We start from the raw sequence: 20,888 nt of genomic DNA on the forward strand, positions 1-20,888 counted from the left end.
TTTTAAAAAGAATGTTAGTGGGATTTGGAGACATTTGTAATAGAAGAAAAGTTAAAAAAGAAATAATAAAATATCAAATTTCAATATTCGTATAATGAAATTAAACACTAGATATCTAAAACAAAAAAAAATAATATTGAATGTTGATATTCGAAAGAATAATAAAAGAACTGATGTTGACATTCGTAAAACAAGATATCTAATATTGATATCCGTGAAAAAGAAAAAGAAGTTAGGATGGAGTCAGTTAAAAAGAAAAATTTTATTTATTTTTAACTAAAGTGAAATTAAAAAAAAAAATTGGAGGTGGAAAAAGAAATATTTGGAAGTGCAAGAAAAAAAAATCCTTGTTGTTCGGACCTGTGCGTTTCACCGACTTTTTGGAACCCACTTGAGATTTTTTGTTGAAACATGTACTCACTTGCTAGGCTACAGTTCTAGACACATTTCTAAAATACATACTTCTTTTTTTATCATTGGCATATAAAAACATGGATTTTATTTTATTTCTTTTTTTAGAAATTATAAGATATTTTGGTGGTAAAGATAGAATAAGGTAGAATGGAGATGGAAGAAATGGTAGATACAAATTTTGTAATACAGATTTAATTTAGAAAAATAAAAATAATAATTGCATACAAAAACATTTTTATTAGTTATTTATTTTGAGAAATTATAATAAAATATAGGAGTATTTCAATTTTTGTGATTTTTTCTTAACCCCAAAATTTCTCAATATTGTTTTTAATATTTTAAAATTTTAGTTGGGTGTCGTACATGCTTTTTGGTTATACATTATTTTTGATCAATTTATATTAACATTTTTTTTCGTGAAAGTATTTTTTTTATTTTGCATGATAGAACTATATGTATATTTTCTCTTTTACTTTTATCCACAACAATTATGAATTTCATGAAATTATTTTTATTTTTATTTTTTGGAAGATAGAACTGGTTGTATATTTTTCCATTTTACTTTTACCCACTACAATTATGAATTTATCAACAAAAAACTCACAGACAAAAATTTTTAGCCACATATTTTATCAATGAAAATGTGATATAATTTTAAGAAATTAGTAAATTTGTTTGTAAAGTTATTTAATAAAATAATAAAAGTAAAACATCACTGATAAAGAATTGTTCTCATTGATAATTTAATGAAAAATTGATAATAATTTAGAATATGTGTTGTTTAGGTTGAATGATAAATTTTATTTACTTCAAATTTTTAGCATAAAAAAATAATAAAATTGTAATTATAAAAACAAATATAAATAAATTTATAATAAAAAATAAATTCAATATTTTTTTATTTTATAGATAATATTTTTATTATAAATAATTAAATTTTAAAAAGTTAGATAAACAAATAACATTGGTAAGCTAATTATTTTAATTTAAAAGATAATTATCAAAGGAAAAATTGAAAAACAAATATGTACATTATTATGTCCAAGTATAGATGTATAACAACTATAACTAAAAAATTGAAAAGAAAATCATTTCATTATGTATATATTTATTTTATATAAATAATAATTATTTTAAATATTGAATTTAAAAAATTATAAAGATAATTATGAAATTAACTATTTATTAATTTTAAAGTGATATTAAAATTATATCAATAACAGCTTATTAAATTACTTTATATGTGTTAATCATTAGTAAATATGTATTAAAAATTAAATTCTGACAATAAAATTATTTAAGTGAAAGTTTATTTTTTTTAAATAAATAATTTATTAAAATAATTAGGAATTATGATTGAATTATTAGTTAGTACAGGATTGTATGAAATTATTTAAATGTATGTTGAATAATATTATTTAATTAAAACTTATTTTATTCATTTAGTTTACATAAAAAATGTAAAATAAAAATATGATATATATATATATATATATATATATATATATATATATATATATTGTTATCAGATTTATTTAATCAAATTTTGGTGAAAAAGGACAAAATCTGTGTTTATTGTTGTTGTGGACCGTAAGAAACTGTCTCTTTTTCTTGTTTAAATTGTAAAATGATTGATCATGATTTATTTAATTGTAAACGGTTATAATAAGATGTCAAGGTAATTTTTTTGTGAGAATAAAATATTTGGAGAAAAAATACAATAGTTTTATAGCACTAAGGTGGTTGATACTTAGGATGGGTAAATGACTATGTCGGTTTGATTTTAAAGCGTGTAAAGGCTGTTGTATAGCCTTTGTGAAGCCTATTTTAAAGATTATTGTTGAGCCGGAGATGGAACCTATGGTGGAGTTTTGTAGTTGTGTCTACAATTGAGTCAATGGTGTCAGTGGTGGATCCTGTGGGAAGTCTATGCTAGAGCCTATGGCTTAGCCTTTTATGGTACACTCTCTTATGGTACGTCTGTTGCTCAGTCAAGCCTGAGTCAAATCATGATAATGTTTGTGTTGTTGATGGATCTTCTATTGTTAAGAATTTTGATGTTTTCCTTGGTGGTGGTGTGCTAGTGGATTCTGATTCCTTGGATGATATGTTTTCTTTGAAGGATGTCATTCTCATTGTCGATAGTTTGCATGGTTTACAACACTTAAAGTCACAATTTTTTTACGTCTAAGCAAGCTCGTTTTGTGAAGAAACTGAAAATAGTCTCTAAATAGACTGATATGCTTGATGAAAGGAAATATTTTAATTCTGAGGAGGATGATAGTCAGTTCAAACTTCAAGAAAAAGTGATTGAAGTAGGCCAAAGAAATTTAATATAAAGTTTCTAAAGTAAGGATTGCCTAGAAAGTAATAGTCAGTTTTAAAGACCTTATGTGGATTCTGAGTAGGTTAGTTAATGATAAATATCTTAATATGCTGAGCAAATTGATTATTAGGTGTTGGTTTCCTATTGATGTTGCATTGATGTACTGTTTTTCATCTATATATTTACTTAGTTTTTATATAATGATATTTTTTTTTTCCTATGTGTAATATATTTTTATCATGGGTTTGATGTGGTCTTTTAATATTTTTTTTGTTTTTCTTTTTAATAAAATCTTTATGTAATAATAGTGAGACCTAACATGAACTTAATTGAAAAAACTCATCTATTATTTTAATAAAATATAATATAAAATATTAATTATTAATTACACACCAAATTTTTATTATGTCGATGTAGACAGTCTAATGGTTTATGATTCACATTATATTAGTTAAATATTGTTCAAATTTTTATCACGTAAACAACCTATATTAACAAATTTGTTTATAAGATACATTAATTCATGTGAAATATGTTTTAAAATAAGACATCACATTTTCAATGTTTAAAAGGTTTAGGTATAGAAAGTTTTATGCTCAAACAGCCACGTAAGAGTCTTCATATTGAAATTACATATTGTATTATTCATGTTTAAATACAGTTCACTGATATGTACATAACCTGTTTTTATTTTTTTTATTTTTTTTTCTTTAATCAAGAAGAGTTAGAAAATTCCAAGTTCAAACAACATCAACCATTTCTTTATTAAGTTTCTATACTAGCATACATTTCCTTATTAAGCTTCTATTAGCATTCATCTAGGGATGCATATATAGAAGACTCCACGTAGATGGCAAATATCAAGTAAAGATCATATCTTAACAAAAGAGACATAGTAATGATCATCTTTAAGTCTATATAAAGTAATGTAATTGAAGTTGAAAAATAAACAACAATTGCATATATAACTCTCTAGTGCTTAAGTTTTTAAGTGTTCTTTGTGATTGAAAAGAACCTTTGGAAATATTCTTTCACATAGTGAAGTTTCTTAATAAATGTATAGTGATCTTTATTTGAAAGTTGGTTTTTCTGATATTCTATGAGGTCTTATTCTCAAAAAGAGATTAAGACAATATAACCACGAGTAATTTTGTATACTCATCTTAAGAAAAATTGGTTTGTGTAATCAAATAATCAGGAGTAATTTACATGTTTGTCATTTATTAGTTGAACTTCTTAAGAAATTAGCTTAAGAAAAACTAGACGTAGCGTGTAAATTTAAATGAACCAATACAAAATTTGTTTGTATTGCTTGTAAATGCTTATTTTTTCTAGTTTTAAATTAATGTCTAACCATGATATTTTGAATTATTTTTTTATACAATGTAGGAAGTTATCTTATCAAGGAGATTTATTAAAAATTGTAACCTACATTGTCCAAATAATTTGGAGAATATGAGAAATTTTGCTTGTTTTCAACATAAGATGTCTTCTCATGTTGCAGATCTCACATCGATGAGAGATAAGACAAGTTTATAGTATATAAGTGAGTGCAACTTCATCTTATAGGCCAATATTGTGGAGTTGAGTTAGGTTTAAAGTTCATTTTTAAAAATATTATTAGAGCTATGAGTTTGAGTCTAACAAAGTTTGTTGTTTGTTATGCCTATCACACTAATATCAAACCACCATCTAATTTCTAGTCTCACGCTCAAAATGTATATACCTCAACATAAGGGGGTCTGTTAGAGACCTCACATCAATTATAGATAAAACAAGTTTATAATATATAAATGAATACAATACAAATCTTATTTTACAAACTGATTTTGTAAAGTTAAATTAGACTTAAAATCCATTTCTTTAGTATCATACTACTTTCTAAAACCAATTCATGCTAATAAATTGTTTTGACCACCCAAAATCAATTTTTAAAATCAAGAACTAAATCACATTAAAATAAAAATAATTCATTTTAATTTCTCAATCGACCAAAATAAATTTTCTACTATCAAATAGAATGATTCTCCAAACTCTACACTGTATTATACTGATTTTTTCCCCGTAGCATTGTTCCTACTTTTAATTACCTAGATAGCATATTGTACAAAATTATTACACAAATAGCACAGTTTGTTTTTTAGGTGGAAATTCGGTCCCTAGGGACCTGAATTCCAGCTTGCTAATTGATTTTTTTTGTAATTCCCCAATCAGAATTCGGGTATTTGGGTTTATTTATTTATTTTTTTCATTTTTTTTAAATGAATTAGGATTAGAATTTTTGAAAATTTTTTAAAATATAGATTTAGGTGTTATTTTTTTATATTCGTTTTTGTAGACATTGCTTGAATTAGAAGTTAATTTAAAAAAAATAGATTTAATATTGTGTTTTTAGTTAATTTAGGTGTTATTTGGAAAAATAAAAAAATAAATATTATTTTTTTTTCTTTTTGAATTTGTTAAGTTAAAAATAAATATAGTATTGTGTATTAAATTATTTTAGTTGTAATTTGGAAATATAAAAGTAATTTTTTTTTGAATTTGTTGAGTAATGTTTTTTATAATAGTAATTTTGGAAAAAAATTATGAATTATAATAGAGGTAACAAAAGTAAGAACAATTAATATATAATGTTTGAGGTGGTGTTGTACTATTTATTTTTTATGTTTATTGAATATTTAAAATTAAAAAAGTATGTGGATGTACGAATTTATTTTTTTATTTTTTTTTACTTTGATTTCTTTGTATGAATTTTATTGATAAAGTGTTTATTTTTTCACACAAATCAATAATGTAAAATTTTTGTTATATAGTGAAATAAAATAGTAGCTATTAACTTTAAATATAAAGTTATAATTTATTTATTTTTAAATATCCTAATAAATAAATGACTAAAAATTTGGTTGAAATTAATTAGTTTTGTTTTGACTTGAAATTTTGTTTTTGTAATATATGTGTTTTTTAATTGAAATTTATAAAGTATAATTGAACATCAAATATATTTATTTAATGATAGACATTACAAGTACCATAGTTGACATAATTTTAAATAAAATTAACTAAGTTAGTGTTGATGGAATGTATTTTTAAATTTCACACAACATGGATCTCTTTTAGGTTGACATAAATCTCTTGCTTGGATGAACAATTTAATATATTGCCAAGTGTCGAAACGTGTCACAGACGAGTCTAAAAGTTGAACTATCGCTTGATTATTTGTGCAACATCATTATCTGTTTCTATTTCAACCATGCCATGGATAAGTTTTTTGTCGACTATCCTCACGGGACGAAGGTAGTCAATATGAGTTATTACGAAATGAGTCCCACAACCTATTATCTGCGTTATTTTGTGTTGAAGCTCATCAAAGGTAAAATTGTGAGAGATTGACATCGTCACAATAGCGTTTGATCTAAAGTATATTCCATAACCATACAGACTATTTGTTATGTTTGCCCGTCTAAGAAGTCCTCCATAATATAACTTTGTTGGTGAACGCAGAATAGGGTTTGAAATCATGGAAGAGGATGAGGGAGTTGGTTGTAGAAGAGTAAGTATTTTGTCAGCAGACCTTGTAAACTTAACAAACAATTTAATTATTGTGTTAATGGGTTGATGAGACTTACAATGAATCATTTTTGCAACGTCATCATCAGGTTGATATTTGAAGACTATCATACATAATGACTCATTCTTCATTCAATGTGAGTCTCCATAAGTACAACTTATTTGATAGTTGTAGTAGTTAGAAGCTCTAGAGATCAACATACTTTTAATCTCTAATTAAACCATTTTTTAAATCATTTAAAAAATTTCAAAATCTCAAAAATTATAATCCTAATTCATTATAAAAAGAATAAAAAATAAAAAAATCCAGTTCAGAATTTAGATCGAAATAAAAAAAAAATCAATTGACATGTTAGAAATCGGATTTTGAGGAATGAATTCCCACCTAAAAAAAAGAAGTATTTGCATAATAAGTTTAAATATTTGCTTAATAATTCTCCACAGACGTAAATATCTAAGTAAATAAAAGCAAGAATAGTGGTACCGGAAAAAGAATCGTATTATACTACAATTAATAAGAAGTTTGAAAAAATATTTTAGTGTATGATTAATATCGAAAGTAGAGATATAAGTACAGACGTAAGTGTTGATGAGAGGGAACAGAAAATGGGTGAGTGAGGTGACATGTTGATGTGGCAGATGATGACACGTTACTATTTATTAAATAAGATGTCAGTGCAAGCAAGGAAACCAAGGTTGAGTTGGGTGGAGAGCCAAACCGTGGTCTCCAACACGTGGCATTCGTGTCTGCGTTTAGAACTTCGACAACTTTAAAAGTGTAGCTTCAGTGGACCCCTTCTGCTGTAACCTTTTGGTGTCACATCAAATCATCAACCAGACAATTCCCTACCCTAGTATCCAATGTCTCAAACAACTCCTTCCTTCCTTCCTACCAAATTTCTTTTCTGCTCTCCCACTTCCACATTTTTTTCCTCAAATTAACAAATTTTTCAAATGAATTTTCCTAAGTTTACTTTACAAAATAAAAAGGTGAAAGTATATTTTATTTAAATGTATATGTAAATCTAAATTTTTAAATATTTTAATATTAAATTGTAAAAACAAAAATATAATCTTTAACATAATAACATTGAGTTCCATTTTTATATTTTTTAAAATACTTCGTCTTGATATTTGAATTATTAATCAATTTCAAATATAGTTTAACACATAAAAATTATAAAAATAATATTTATTTATTTTAAAAAATTTTAAGAATATATATAATTTTAAATATAATTAAATTTGTATTTAATATCTATATTTGAAAGTAAAAATATATTAAATAACCAAATAAACTTTTGATATTTTGGTTGAAGTAAACAAATAGTAGGCAAAAAAAATGGCTTACATTTACTAGTTTTGTCTTTTATGTATAAAAACTTCAATTTCGGTTTTCCTAGTTGGTGCTTCTTCCATTAATCCATGAATGTTGTGTTTTAATTCATTCTTTATTTTAACATTAGTATTTTGCTATAGTAAATTAAATGATATATATACTCAATTATATCATATAACATCAATTAAGTTTGTATTAATGGATTATATTTATGTTATAATCCATTAATTATGTTCGATAATAAAATTATTTATACCTTTAAATTTATGTTAAGTAATAATATAAAATAATAATAAAATTAAAACAAATAAATAATAATGATACAAAAATAATACATTTATATACTATAAAAGAAATATAAAAAATAACTATATTAATCTAATCATTCAGACATTTATGGGAAGAGGAAATGTTTAAAGATTTTTCGAGAACATCCTCTTTTAAATCTCACAGTCACACATTGAGAATGTCTCTACCGGCTTAAGAGACTTGTACATCTGAAAGTCATCCCAAGTGCACTTGTCTAGCAATGGGACAACATTTTTTTTTTCTAAAATCTGATACGAATTCTGGAAGATGTCTAGGTTTCACCATCAAATTATATGTTGAGAGAAATAAGGGATTTAAATCTTAATTCAAGAGAAACAATATGCATGAGTCATAAAGATTTTTTTTTTCAAACAAAATAATTTTAGAAAATATATGTAATTCTACCCATTAGGTTTCATATTTGAATAAGGACTATTGAAAGAAATATTCAATGTAAGCATTGTTTGGATTACTTTGATTATATTTTTTCAAACAAAATAATTAATTGCGAAAATATTTTTAAATATTATATAAAATACATCCGTGAATTATAATTTGCTCACTAATATCATTACTTATCATATACCAATGAACTACATAGACTAAATAAAAAGATGAAGAATTTAAATGCGAAAACAAAATTATCAGGAATTAACACACAAACACAAAAGGTTAATAGTTTGGACATGATAATTTAAGGGTGTGTTCTTTTGTGGGTGATGATTTGAAGCAGAGGGAGATGATTGATTTTGGTTGATTAGAAGGTGATATTTATGTTGTTTTTTTTTTTTTAAGTATTTGAGGGTGATATTGGAGTGGATTTGAGAGTAATTTTTGTGAAAGTTTGTGAAGGATTTGATTGATATGACTAAAAAAAATTAAATTTAATAGATGAAAATGTAGAATGACCAAATTGTTCTTGATGTTAAAAAAGTATAATAAAATGATATTTAGATAAGTTGTAATTAATTTCACATATATTATTATCATAAATAAAAATATTTTAAATATTTATTAATTGAAAAAAAAGAACTAAAATTTGCAATGAATGGAATAGATTCCAGAAAACAGGATCGGTTATAAGGTGTTCAGTGCATGCATGGAGGTGAAATGGAACAGGTTCCAAAAAGAAACAGAAATGTTTAAATAGGAAGGTTCACAGGGTTGGAATCAGTTCAAAAAAAAAAAAAAACTTAACAGGTTTCATCCATTTAAGCTTCTCTGTGAAAACAGCCACAAAAATACATCCTATTACCGAACCACATGCGTCGAAAGGCAGCAACATGGTTAATTTATTTGAGATAAAATAACGAGGGTAATTATGTAAAAACACCTCGATCACTCTCTAATCTCTTCATGCCAGAGAGATGAGAGCAAACCCTGAATCCCTCAAATCATTGATGTTCTTTGCTTTTAAATCAATAAAAAAGAACACAAAAATTCTCTACATTCATCGCTTACCATCACCCGTGCACAATAATCACCTATAAGAACACAGTCTAAGAGAGTAATTTAATTATTTGGTAAATGTAAAATGTTTTTAAAGTAAAATGAGGTGTTAAGAAAAAAAAATTAAAAAATTATAATTTAAAATTTTTAAGAATATATTTCAAATATCTAAAATAATAGAATTTGGAATTTATCAAAAAAAAGTCACTCTTTCTCTGTTAGAAGTGTCAATTTCATTTATATCTGACTCAGTTGTTTATTTGGTCAGTTTGACTCAACATTCACTTGAAGAGACTAGTCTTAACTTTAGTACTAACCAGTTTGATTAACCTTCAATCCTAATCGACTTTGTTCAACCTCAACTTAAATTAATTCCATTCAGTTCAGATAAGATTGACTTGACTAGACTTTTCATATAGATCGACTATATATTAATTTATAAGTTTAATATACAGTAAAATTATATTAAGAAAAATTGAATTCTGAAAAAAAGTCAGTGTAATTTGTTTTTTCAAAAATCAACACTATATAAAGAAAGTCAACAAGAGAAATAAACCCCACTTCAACATCAATTATAATAGGGGTAAATCTATTTAGTTGTATATTTGTTTATTCCTTGTGTAATTACAAAATGTATCTCTAATCTTATTGAAATAAAATTTCCATCTATTTTTGATATCTCAATCCACTTTTTGCTGCATCAATATTACATTTGATCCACTGTGTGATATCTCTATCTGGTACTTTTGATCTTTTGAGATAGATGTTGATGTTAAAGAATATTTTATAAAACAAATTCATACATGACACTTCACACAATCCCAATTTGATAAATTATCTAAGAAAGTACAACTAATTTCAAGGGTGGTCAAAATATAATTAAAAATAAATTAATTATCTAATTAATAGACTAACTTATATATAAAGAATTCACATCAATTCAACTTAATTTTGTTTTATAGTAATTTTAATTTTTTATTTTTACTCTAAATACATATTACTTTCATGAGATTAATAGTTGCTTATCAAATTGATTTAAGTATTTTAATTGAAATTTGAACTCCTCCTCGATTAAAGATGTGCTACCTAAAACTCATAATTTGTAACTTAACAAATGTCAAGAAAATATTCAATCAAAATAAAATTTTATTAAAATTAAAAATTAAATGACTTATTTAAAGGAATAAGTTGGCGTTATTAACCAAATAAAAAAAATTTGATGTTAAAATAAAATAGTCATAAAAAGATTATAAAAGAAAATAAAAAATAATCTATAAGTATATTTATATCTATAACAATATATAAAGAAGATTCTCTCTTTTGTGTCTACATTTTATAATACCAATTTTACCCTTTATAATATAATTATTTATTAAATTTTTTAAAATTAATGATTATTTTTACTTATTTTCTATAAAATTGTTTATCTTTTTTCTTTTATTTATTTATCAACAATTAAATTTTCTATTCATTTTACTTTATTTTTAATAAATATAAATTTATTTTATATATTAATTTAATAACATTACACTATTATCACCTATTAACATATTATCATTCATATTTGAAAAATGTGTACACACATGTGCGACAACACCTATACAAACGTAGTGTGTATATATAAGAAATATTCTTATTTGTATATAAATTTCATAACTATAAATTTATCTTTATAATATTATTAATTAACTTTTTAATAATAATCATTATATTAATATTTTTTTAAACTGGTATAATTTTTAAAATAATATTAATGTAATTTTTAAAACTTAAAAAATACAGAAACAAATATGCAACATCACCTTTAACAACGGTTTTACCGGTAAATATAATGTAAATGGATGTAAAATAAATTTGAATGTAAAAATATCATTGATTTAACCTAAATTTAGTGTGAAAATTACGTGGCACGGGAAAGAAAGCTGTCGAAGGAGGGTGGTGTCTGCAAATCGCAGAGAGACGAGGCGCAAGTGTACTGTAACCGTAGACATGAACCAACCTCTCTCTCCACTGATTACCACGTGGAACTTTTCAAATGCTTCCTCATTTCCTCATAGTTCACGAACTACACCCATGAATACATCCATGAACATTCAACCACATTAACATTAAACATCAACAACAACATCAAAATAACTTTCTCTCCTTCTCTTCTCTTCTCTTTCTTCTCTCTCTCAACTCAACCTCTTTTCTTTCTCATACTCTCTCCCTCAGATTCTTCCTCTCACACTTTTTCTTCTCTTTCTTCCATTCTCTTCCTTCTTTAAAATCACCTGCATAACATAACAGACACTGTATGCCACCCTGCCCCCATTTGTTTTCTTCTCTCAGTTCTTTCCTCATCAAATTTTAGTACAGCTCTTTGCATTTTGTAAATTTGCGTTTTTTCTTTCCTAGTGGACCACCCGATTGTACTGTTGTGTCTAACGTGTTCATGCATATGTTTTCTTTCAGAAAGAAACCTGTTCCGTTGAGGGGTTTTCTCTTTCTTCTCTGTTTCAATGGAGGTAAAAAACAAAGAAAATGTTGATCAAGATGAGGTTTTTCTTAATTTTTATTTGACACCATGCAACCAGGAGCCTGTTAGACTGTGAGATTCGTTCAAATTTTTGTTCTTTTTGGGTGCAGAGGTGTTACAATGAGAAATCATACACGTCCAAGAAAATAGACCTCACTCTGAAGCTTTCTCCTTGCGGTGAGAATGCAGAAGAAAGAAGGTTGGCAAGGTCATCATCAGTGGAGGGTGAGGCAAGTGGGGTCCAGTGGGGCCCATATCTTGGCAGATCTTGTTCATTGCCAGAAGAGAAGCAGAGGAGCGTGACCTTACTCTCACCTCAAGTGTTTGCCTTGGTGGCTGCTTCTGCTGTCAATGCCAATTCACCCTCATCACTTCCCCAACTCAAGCCACTCCCAATTCCTTCTCAGCCTTCGCAGCTTCATGGTAATCACTTTCTTTCACTCATGGATGACCTCTATTTTTCACCATTATGGTTTCTTTCACTCAATACCTGCATGTTATAGTGGTTTCTAACTGTGTATTCTTATGTCCTTTTTAATTTACTAACTAGTGTTTCTGGTGATTGCATTGGCATCTTAGAATACAATGATGTTTTGTTTGTTGTGCAGTTAAATCATTATAAGAACAAGAAACCCTTTGGTTTTGAGGACTATACCCCCTCCCCTTCTTCCCTTTTTGTGTGTGCCAATTTGCTTTTCTCCATTGATTCTTAGTTCCCTATGCCAAATAATCCACCTAGGTTTCTGAAGGCAATGTATTTGTTCTTGAAGAGTTTTATGTTTTACTCTGTAAAAAATGAATTTTCAGTATCACTGATAAATTAATCTTGTATAAATTACATTGTTATTCATTGTCGGACTAGTGAATGCATAGTTGATTTGCCACACATAATGCCACACCATACTCCAGATCCAGAAGTCCATTTACATATAGAAATTGGTTTTGCTGTGTGCATTCCTCTGGACTATAACTTTTGTTCAAGCTGTTTCATTTTAGTTCTGAATCAATTTTGAAGTACTAAAGACTATTATTTCTGTCTTCGGAAAAAGTGGTTCATTTACTTTCTTTCTATATACTAATAGATGCTGCATGTGTGTAGCCAGTCTTATACTAGTTCATACTTACTTCTCTTTCATTTGTTTTATCTGTAATGATTGACACTGGACTTAACATTTATGACATTACAGTTTTCAAAGATAGATAGATGCATCAAAGCACAGTAAAAAAAAAAAAAATCATAATTTGGGATGGGTTCTTTCTTCTGTTCATTATTTCTGTACTGTTCTCATGTTACATGATGGGTGTTTTGTAGAAAGTTTTCCTCTTAATGCAACAAAAGGTCCCAAACTACCATATTCTTTCCATAGAAAACCATTTTAGAGGAAAAAAGACATGTGAGTTGTTAAGGTTTTTCTTTAGTGCATTAACTGATATCATGATTCCAACCATAATGCTGAGATATACCTCTGTCTGATTCATTTGCAAGTATGGTGTAGCTATCTTTTTGAATATATAATGCAAAACACTTCAGTATATTTTCATCTGATCTTGCTAATCTGAAAAACTGAACCTTTCTTGTATGATTTTTCCATCCCAAAAGACACACTAACAGTTTTCTGATACAACATTCCATATATAGGTCTGAGACATTCAGACAAAGGAGTTGCTTTAAAAATCCAAACTTCAACTGTGAAAGACAAGAATTCCATGGTTTCCAAGAAGACCATGACCAAGAAAATTTCAGCTAGGCATGGTGAGACTAAGGTGGAGAATGAGGCGAAAAGGCATAAAGTTGGGAACTACTGCAGCCTGAAGGGTGATGTAATGGAGATCCTGAGACAGATGCCAAGTGTGAGTGCAACTGGAGATGGCCCTGATGGGAAGAGAATAGAAGGGTTTCTCTACAAGTACAGAACTGGTCAAGTGTGCATTGTTTGTGTCTGCCATGGTAGTTTCCTCACTCCAGCTGAGTTTGTGAAGCATGCTGGGGGCAAGGAAGTGGCCAATCCCATGAAGCATATCACTGTTTTTTCTAACTCATTTTAGAGTTTGAATGCAGAGGGAAGTGGAGCAAAGAAACTGTCTTTTGAGTAGTTTAGTTTCCATGATTTGATTATTGAACAAATGTGGCCTCCTGGTTCAAAGGAAATTTCATCAAAGGTTGTGTGTACTTTTGTTAACCTCTGTCATACGAGGTAAAGACAAGGGAATTCTATGATTTAGGCCAAAATTTTCTCCACTGCTTATCACTTTATTCTCTGATTCCTGGAGAGGAAAGAAACATAGGAATGGGATGATAAGAAAAAGGGTTAAAAGGAAATAATTACATTAGGAATTGGAGATTCGGGATAAAGCTTAACAATGTTTTCAAAGATATTCAGTGATTATCTGCTAGATGAAGAAGGGTTTTAAAATGATTTTTACAGATACTTTGTGAAAGATAGTCAAAATTAATATAAGTATAATAGACTATAACGAGAAACATTTTAACTTTTATATTGGTTTATTGTAACTCTAGGGTATATTTTCTTTTTTAAGAAATATTTCATCAATAAAAGAAAAGGAAATGGAAATGATTGTATATAAATATATGTTCTTCAAAGAAAGAAAAGGAAAAAAATATTGATGGCAAAGGAATGAAAAAAAGAAAGGAATGGATCACTTACAAAGAGTTTAGTTTCTTGTTGCAGTCAAAGAAAGGATAATAAACATTTTCTTCTCGAGATTTTTGTATCTTCCATAAACTAAAGAGCACTCCTAGGAGACTACGAGTCCCTTAGGTCCTATATGGATAAGTTAAACAGAACCACTAGTAAAATATAAGGGAAAGATTAGTCACTTGAACATTACGAAAAGATTAGAAACTCCATAAAGGGGCAAAAGCATCATCAAGTACAACTGTTTAGAAAAATTATTGAAAGGGGTATAATTACAAAAGTGGGTAAATCATGTCAAATTAATATGATTTCAATTTAAAATGTTTTGAACTAAAATTATGTCATTTTAATACGATTTCAACTTTTAAAATACTTTATACTAAAGTCGTTTTCTATGTAAATTAAAGTTGTGCTATACTAGATAACTTCAGTTTAAAATTTTATTAGTATTACTTCAACTTAAACATGTTTTGCACTACAGACGGGTCGACCGACCCCGAAGACCCAGACGGATTAGGCGGGCTCGACGACCCAGACGGATCAGGCGAGCCCGATGATCTGGACAGACGGGGTGACTCGATGACACATATGGGTCTAGCGGGCTTGATAACTCAAACAGGTTGGTCAAGCCCGAAAACACGCACTACCCAAGTAGGCCCGATGATCAAGATGTGTTAGGCTGACCCAATAACCCTAATGGGCCAGACTGGCCCTACGACATAAACAGGTCAGGCGGATCTGACGGTCCAAATAGGATTGACGACCCAAACGAGCTGGGTGGGCTCGAAGCTAAAGACAGGTTGAACTGACCTGACAACCAAGACAAGTTAGTGAGTTCGATGGCCCAAGCACGACGGGCGAGCCCGACAACTCACACGGGTTTGGTGGGCCAGATGACCTAGAGGTGTCGGGCGGGCCTAACGACCTAGACGTGTCGGGCATACCCAACGACCCGACCGACCTATTTCCAAATTTATCATGAACTTAAAACATAATTAAGCCTAAAATAAATATTGATAAAATGAAATTTTATCTCATAAGAAATTCAATTATTTTATCCAAACAAGAAATTGAAATGTAAGATATTTTAATTTCTTTATCCAAACAAGTTATTTAGAAAATGAAGAGAATTTAATTACAAGCAATTCAAATACAATACATTTCAATTTCTCAGCATTGTTGAAATGTTTCATCCAAACACAAGGTATGGCAAAAGGATGTGAATTCTGATTTCCAATTGATTTTGTAGTCATAGACATTAGGAAGACATAAATTCCTTATATTTTTAATGGACCTTTTTGAAGACAACGAGGATAATAAATTATGTTAACAATGAAAAATTAAAGGTGAGAGTATAAGATCAAAAATTTCAATGTGTTTGAACCTATGCAAAGTATCCAAGTGACAAAGGAGAATGAAACTTCTAAGAGGATAGAAAAAAAGAATGAAGCTTCAAATTTAATATGTTAAAATGTTCTTAGATTTGCTAGAATAATAAGGAAGAACATTTTAATCGATTAATAAAATGATTTAATTGATTCAAATCACTTAAAACTCAAAGCTTTATAATTATTTTGTTGTCACTTCAATATGAAATCTTTTTGTTTTAATAAATTAAAACGGTAATTTAATCCATTACAATCGCCAAAAGTTCAAGATTTAGTGATTGTAAGATTAAAATTTCGCTGTAATAGATTCAAACCATGGATAGTTATTTTTAATATTGTTTTAACCAATTAAGTTTGTTTTAATCGATTAAAAGCATAAACTTTACATCAAGCATGACTTTCTCTACTCTTTAATAAATTCAGGAAAACTATATTCAATTAGAAATACTTTTAATTACTAAGAGAGATATTGACTTCGGTTTGGCAACACTTTGTATGTTTCTTGAATGTTTTTTTAAGTTCTTCACAAAACATCTCGCAAATGATAGACTATGTCTACTTAGACTTGAAACACATAAGTTGACTTTAGAGACTCATTGAATATACTAAAACTTGTACGCTGAAACTTAGGAGGACTTATTATTATCTTTAAGTTTTATATTTTAAAACATTATTTTTTTTAATTATCATAGTTTTTATTAAATTTTAATTAATATGATAATTTAAATAAAATAATGAAAATGAGTTTCACTCTATTAGAAATATAAAAGAAGTGAATATCATTTATTAAAAACACGAGACAGAGGAATGTTAATTTAAAGATGAACAGAGATATAAATGTGTTTTAATTAAAATCACTTAGAAAACTAAAAGGAAGAGTATGAACTTAACATTAATTTAGGAAAGATAAGTACAACTTTCCTCATACTTTAAGAATAAAATAAAAATAAAATCTTAGTAACTGGTGCTTCAAAAAATTACTTATACTAGCGTTTAAACAACCACAACATGCTAAAACCAACTCGTTTACTAAAAACTAATGATATTATTACACAAGCTTTTCAAATAGCAAAGAAAATTCGAAAATAGCTAATATGATATAGTTTTTTCTTTCAATGTAGGAAACTAGAGAACTTTGGTTCCTGTCTGCATATACATGGAAAAATACAGAACTTGGATTTTGAAGCCGGGTGATGGTGATTAATCCCTCTAAACTCTGAAACTTCTAAGATACTGGGACCTGAAGAATGCCAACTAAATCTTCCAAAACAAATCTTGTCAAAAATGAAATTTTCACATAAAACTCATTTCTGTGTTTTAACCCCCAAGCATCAAACAAAGCCACAAATAATCAAAACAACAATCCAAATAATTATATCTCAATGGATTTCCTCAAAACTTATATTGCATTAACACTTATGAACTGGTCCTCCTTTTTCAATTACCGCTGTGAGAGACCTTTAGATACGTGACAACATCCTTAAAAGTGCCAAATGACAATGGAATATTAGCAAAACCAAACTGATGTTAATGTTAACATGTCACAGAAACTTTGTGTGCATGTGTTTTAGTGTGCCATCTCAAAAGAATTTGCTGAGGAATCCCGGGCCCCTTCACTTTTCCTGATGATTCATTTATCTACCAACAGTGCTATCAAACTAACCTATTATGGTACATTGTTAACCAGAAATTTTGTGACTGGTCTCCGAACTTGAGGTACAGGTTTAGCAATGGAAAAAAGTAGAATAAGAACTAACCAGTTAGAGCTACCCTGTAGTGCATGTGAGTGATACTAAACTGTAAAGGTGACAGAGACAACAAAATAATTTTGGCAGAAGCCAAGAGACACTATGATGGAGATGGGGACCTAACGCGTTCTAATCAACAGCATGGGAAGCAAGATAGCCACGATTTGTTCTGAGGAGCATTTGGCGCTTGCTTGGGGGCCTGAACTGCATCTGTTGTTGCTTCGGTAGTGCTCTGCTGCTTTTTCTTCTCCTCTTCATGCTTTGGTGAATGACCTTTGTCTCCATCAGTAAATCTTCACATCACAAAGGAAAAGTTCGGTATTTTTTTCTTTAAAAGCATAGCATTGAGTTAAAACAACACACTACACACAACAAGTAAGTGAAATAAGCCGGTTTTGTACGGTTGAGTTAAGTTTAAAGTCCGATACTTACTAATAACTATAGATATTTACGTACAAAAGAAGAAACGGTGAGAGCTTACACATTGAACGCAAAGGATATGGTGCTGCCATCTGAATGACGACAATGAGTGCCAGAATCACAATGCATATCAGGATAATGCGATTCCGGGTTACCTAGGCTACTTCTTTTTATGCTGCTTTCCATTATAACCTCTCTCATTGTCTCGGCAGCTTTTTGTTCGGTCACTTTTGAACCTTCATGTTGTTTGGCAGTGCTATGGCTGATATCAGTGAATTTTGTTGCTGGTGGGAGTGGGAGTGGGGCCTGGTTGCCATGAAACGGTGAAGCAGATGTGTCCATTTCGCCAGATTTAGTAATCCAACCTATGTCACTTGAGAAACTCGTGTTCCCCATTTGAATGCTGAACAATGATTCATTAGAGGCACTGCTCCATTGGGTGTTTGACTTGTGTCTATCAAACACATGAGATGGAAAACTATAATCCGAAGAATTTAAAGGACTCTCTGGACGCTCCATTACCTGTATCTGAGGACTTTGTTTTTCTGAGCCATTGCTGAAGCCAGACAAACCGTCACTAGGTCGTTGTCCATGGTTGGGAAAAGAACTGATTGGGATATCAGCATCACATGTTTCGATAGCGAACTTATTTTGAGGTGATTTCGTGGCAGAGTTTGCAGAATAGGAATGTCTTTCATTTGTAACTGAAAAGGGGTCATGCTGTTCACTCATTGAGATGGTAGAAGCACTAGCTCGTTGTTGGTTTTGTGCTGATTCTAATGAGAAGAAGGGGTCTAATACTTGGCCTGGAAAGGGATCAAGTGTTTCACCATGTGTGTTAAAAGGCCTTGCTTCGCTACTAGGCATGCTCCAATGACCTCGCTCTGGTGATGGAAGTGTGTGAAGACCTTCACTTGAACTTGTTGGCACATGGAAGGGATTCCCTGGTGATGATTCACCCGGAAGTCCATTAACACTACCTCTTTCTTGATATGCATATGGACCAACATTGTTAGTGTTGGTGGCATCACTCGCGAATAAGAAGGGGTTTTGTGATGGTGAAGATGAGGATGTGTTACTTGACATTGGATATGGATGAGCTTCAACGAAAGGGTTAGGCTCCAAGTGGGGGTTAATTGGACTTCTATTTCCCTGTTCTGCCATTGAATGTGTGTTGTGCAATTTGGTCACCTTTAGGAGATGTTGCAGCTAGTGGATTATGCGGCTCGTCGCAGTGGTTGTTGCATTTGGCATAAAGTCAAAGTGATCTTGTGATAACAACAACTCTGATGAAAAGGGTGAAGTGGATGATACTTGTTTCTTTTCTTTGTTAAATTGTTTTCTTGCACCTGAATTTGTAGAAGAACCAGTTCTCTAATCAGCACTTCATTCAAGGTTTTACAGATTCCATCACAGAACAATATCAAAGTCTTTAAGAGTCTGTATGTTCTGTAAAACCAGAATCTCAAATACAAGGTTTTGTTTCAACTCAACTACAAAGCACACACAAGTAACCTCATCCTTGAATGTTGAAGAACCAGATTCACACATGCAATGTGGCTTAATTGAATGTTGCTAGCACCCCATAATATGTAAGATAACAGAGGTGTTAGATGCCTTGCATTGCATGCACAAAATCGCAAATCTTCACTTTTTTTAATTTTTACAAGGATTTATTTTATTGAAGATGATTGTTCAAGCAATTTCAACATACCCAATATCTATGAAAAGCAACTCATTACATATCATGTAGAAATAGAAAATGTACTAAAGGATGAAAAAAATGGCAATGAAATAACCCAATTGAACACAGGTTGTAATAGGAATTAAAAGAAAGGATTTTGAAAGAGAAAATGGTATTGAAAAGATTGAATAGAAAAGTACCCAGAAACGGGACATTTACGATGTGGTGAAATGGTGAAAGTGCGTGATCCTGCTGTTTATTACTAGGCCGCAGATGGCATGGTAATAAGCAGTCCCATTATCTGAAACAAATGTGCAGGAAATCCAGAAAGAAGGTGTAAAAGTTAGAAGAAAGTGAGTATAGGGAGGAAGAGAGAGAAGATGCAACAAGAAAGGGTTAAATAAAGGAGAAGGCGTTGCACAAGTTTAGCCGTTTCAATCTCTGGTATTTTCATCAACTCACAAACTTCTGCTGCAATGGTGATTTTAAAAAAATGAGGGTAAAAAATCCAAGTTATAATACAAATATTTAATCATTTTTATCACACTAACTTTTATTAGATTAGTTTTTCAAATTTTATTAAATTAAGTACGCAAGGATTTTCACATTTCAAAATAAACAAATTTATTATACGTCAATATATAATTAAATATAAGAGTACTTTCTAATTGTTTTTCTTTATATAAATAAAAAGAACCACTTCATAATGTAAAATTAAATGGATTAAGACGTTGTTGGAAGTTTCACATCGACTAGAGATAAGGTCAATTCATAATATATAAGTGAGTGCAATTCTCATCTTACAAGCTGATTTTGTGAGGTTGAGTTAGACTTTAAACCCACTTCTAACATGGTATTATAGCTAAGTTAGAGTTTATTCTAACAAACTTTCTTGGAACAGATGTTGACTTCAAATACGTAGATTAAATATATTATTATTTACTTTCCTTATAGGAAAATACAGTGTGTTCTTTTCGCTTAACTATCAATATTTTTTCCAAAGTTTATTGTTATGTAATTTAAAAATTATTTGTTAAAAAATAATTACTTAATAATATTAAGAGAGATT

General features: G+C 29.2%; 2 protein-coding genes across 3 annotated transcripts; one reads left to right on the forward strand and one right to left on the reverse strand.

Moving 5' to 3' along the window:
• The first annotated feature begins 11,428 nt into the window (after window positions 1–11,428).
• Window positions 11,429–14,161, forward strand: LOC114162863 (uncharacterized). Of its 2 annotated transcripts, none has more exons than XM_028046848.2 (4): window positions 11,429–11,756; window positions 11,859–11,911; window positions 12,033–12,345; window positions 13,562–14,161. In XM_028046848.2, exons 2-4 carry the CDS (start codon window positions 11,906–11,908, stop codon window positions 13,966–13,968), a joined length of 726 nt encoding a protein of 241 aa, XP_027902649.1. In that variant the 5' UTR covers window positions 11,429–11,756; window positions 11,859–11,905; the 3' UTR covers window positions 13,969–14,161. The 2 variants fall into 2 exon arrangements, with proteins under 2 accessions (XP_027902649.1, XP_027902648.1); XM_028046847.2 differs by having other exon boundaries at window positions 11,430–11,698.
• A 3,395-nt stretch (window positions 14,162–17,556) lies between these two features.
• On the reverse strand, window positions 17,557–20,194 carry LOC114164682 (uncharacterized). Its single transcript, XM_028049428.2, has 3 exons — window positions 20,020–20,194; window positions 18,197–19,484; window positions 17,557–18,008 (listed from the first exon to the last, which is right to left on the reverse strand). Exons 2-3 carry the CDS (start codon window positions 19,297–19,299, stop codon window positions 17,849–17,851), a joined length of 1,263 nt encoding a protein of 420 aa, XP_027905229.1. The 5' UTR covers window positions 19,300–19,484; window positions 20,020–20,194; the 3' UTR covers window positions 17,557–17,848.
• Between the last annotated feature and the right edge of the window lie 694 nt (window positions 20,195–20,888).

This window comes from Vigna unguiculata, chromosome 9 (assembly GCF_037176805.1).
Source record: "Vigna unguiculata cultivar grain cowpea cultivar isolate G323 ecotype 2 chromosome 9, ASM3717680v1, whole genome shotgun sequence".
Classification (NCBI taxonomy): Eukaryota; Viridiplantae; Streptophyta; class Magnoliopsida; order Fabales; family Fabaceae; genus Vigna; species Vigna unguiculata.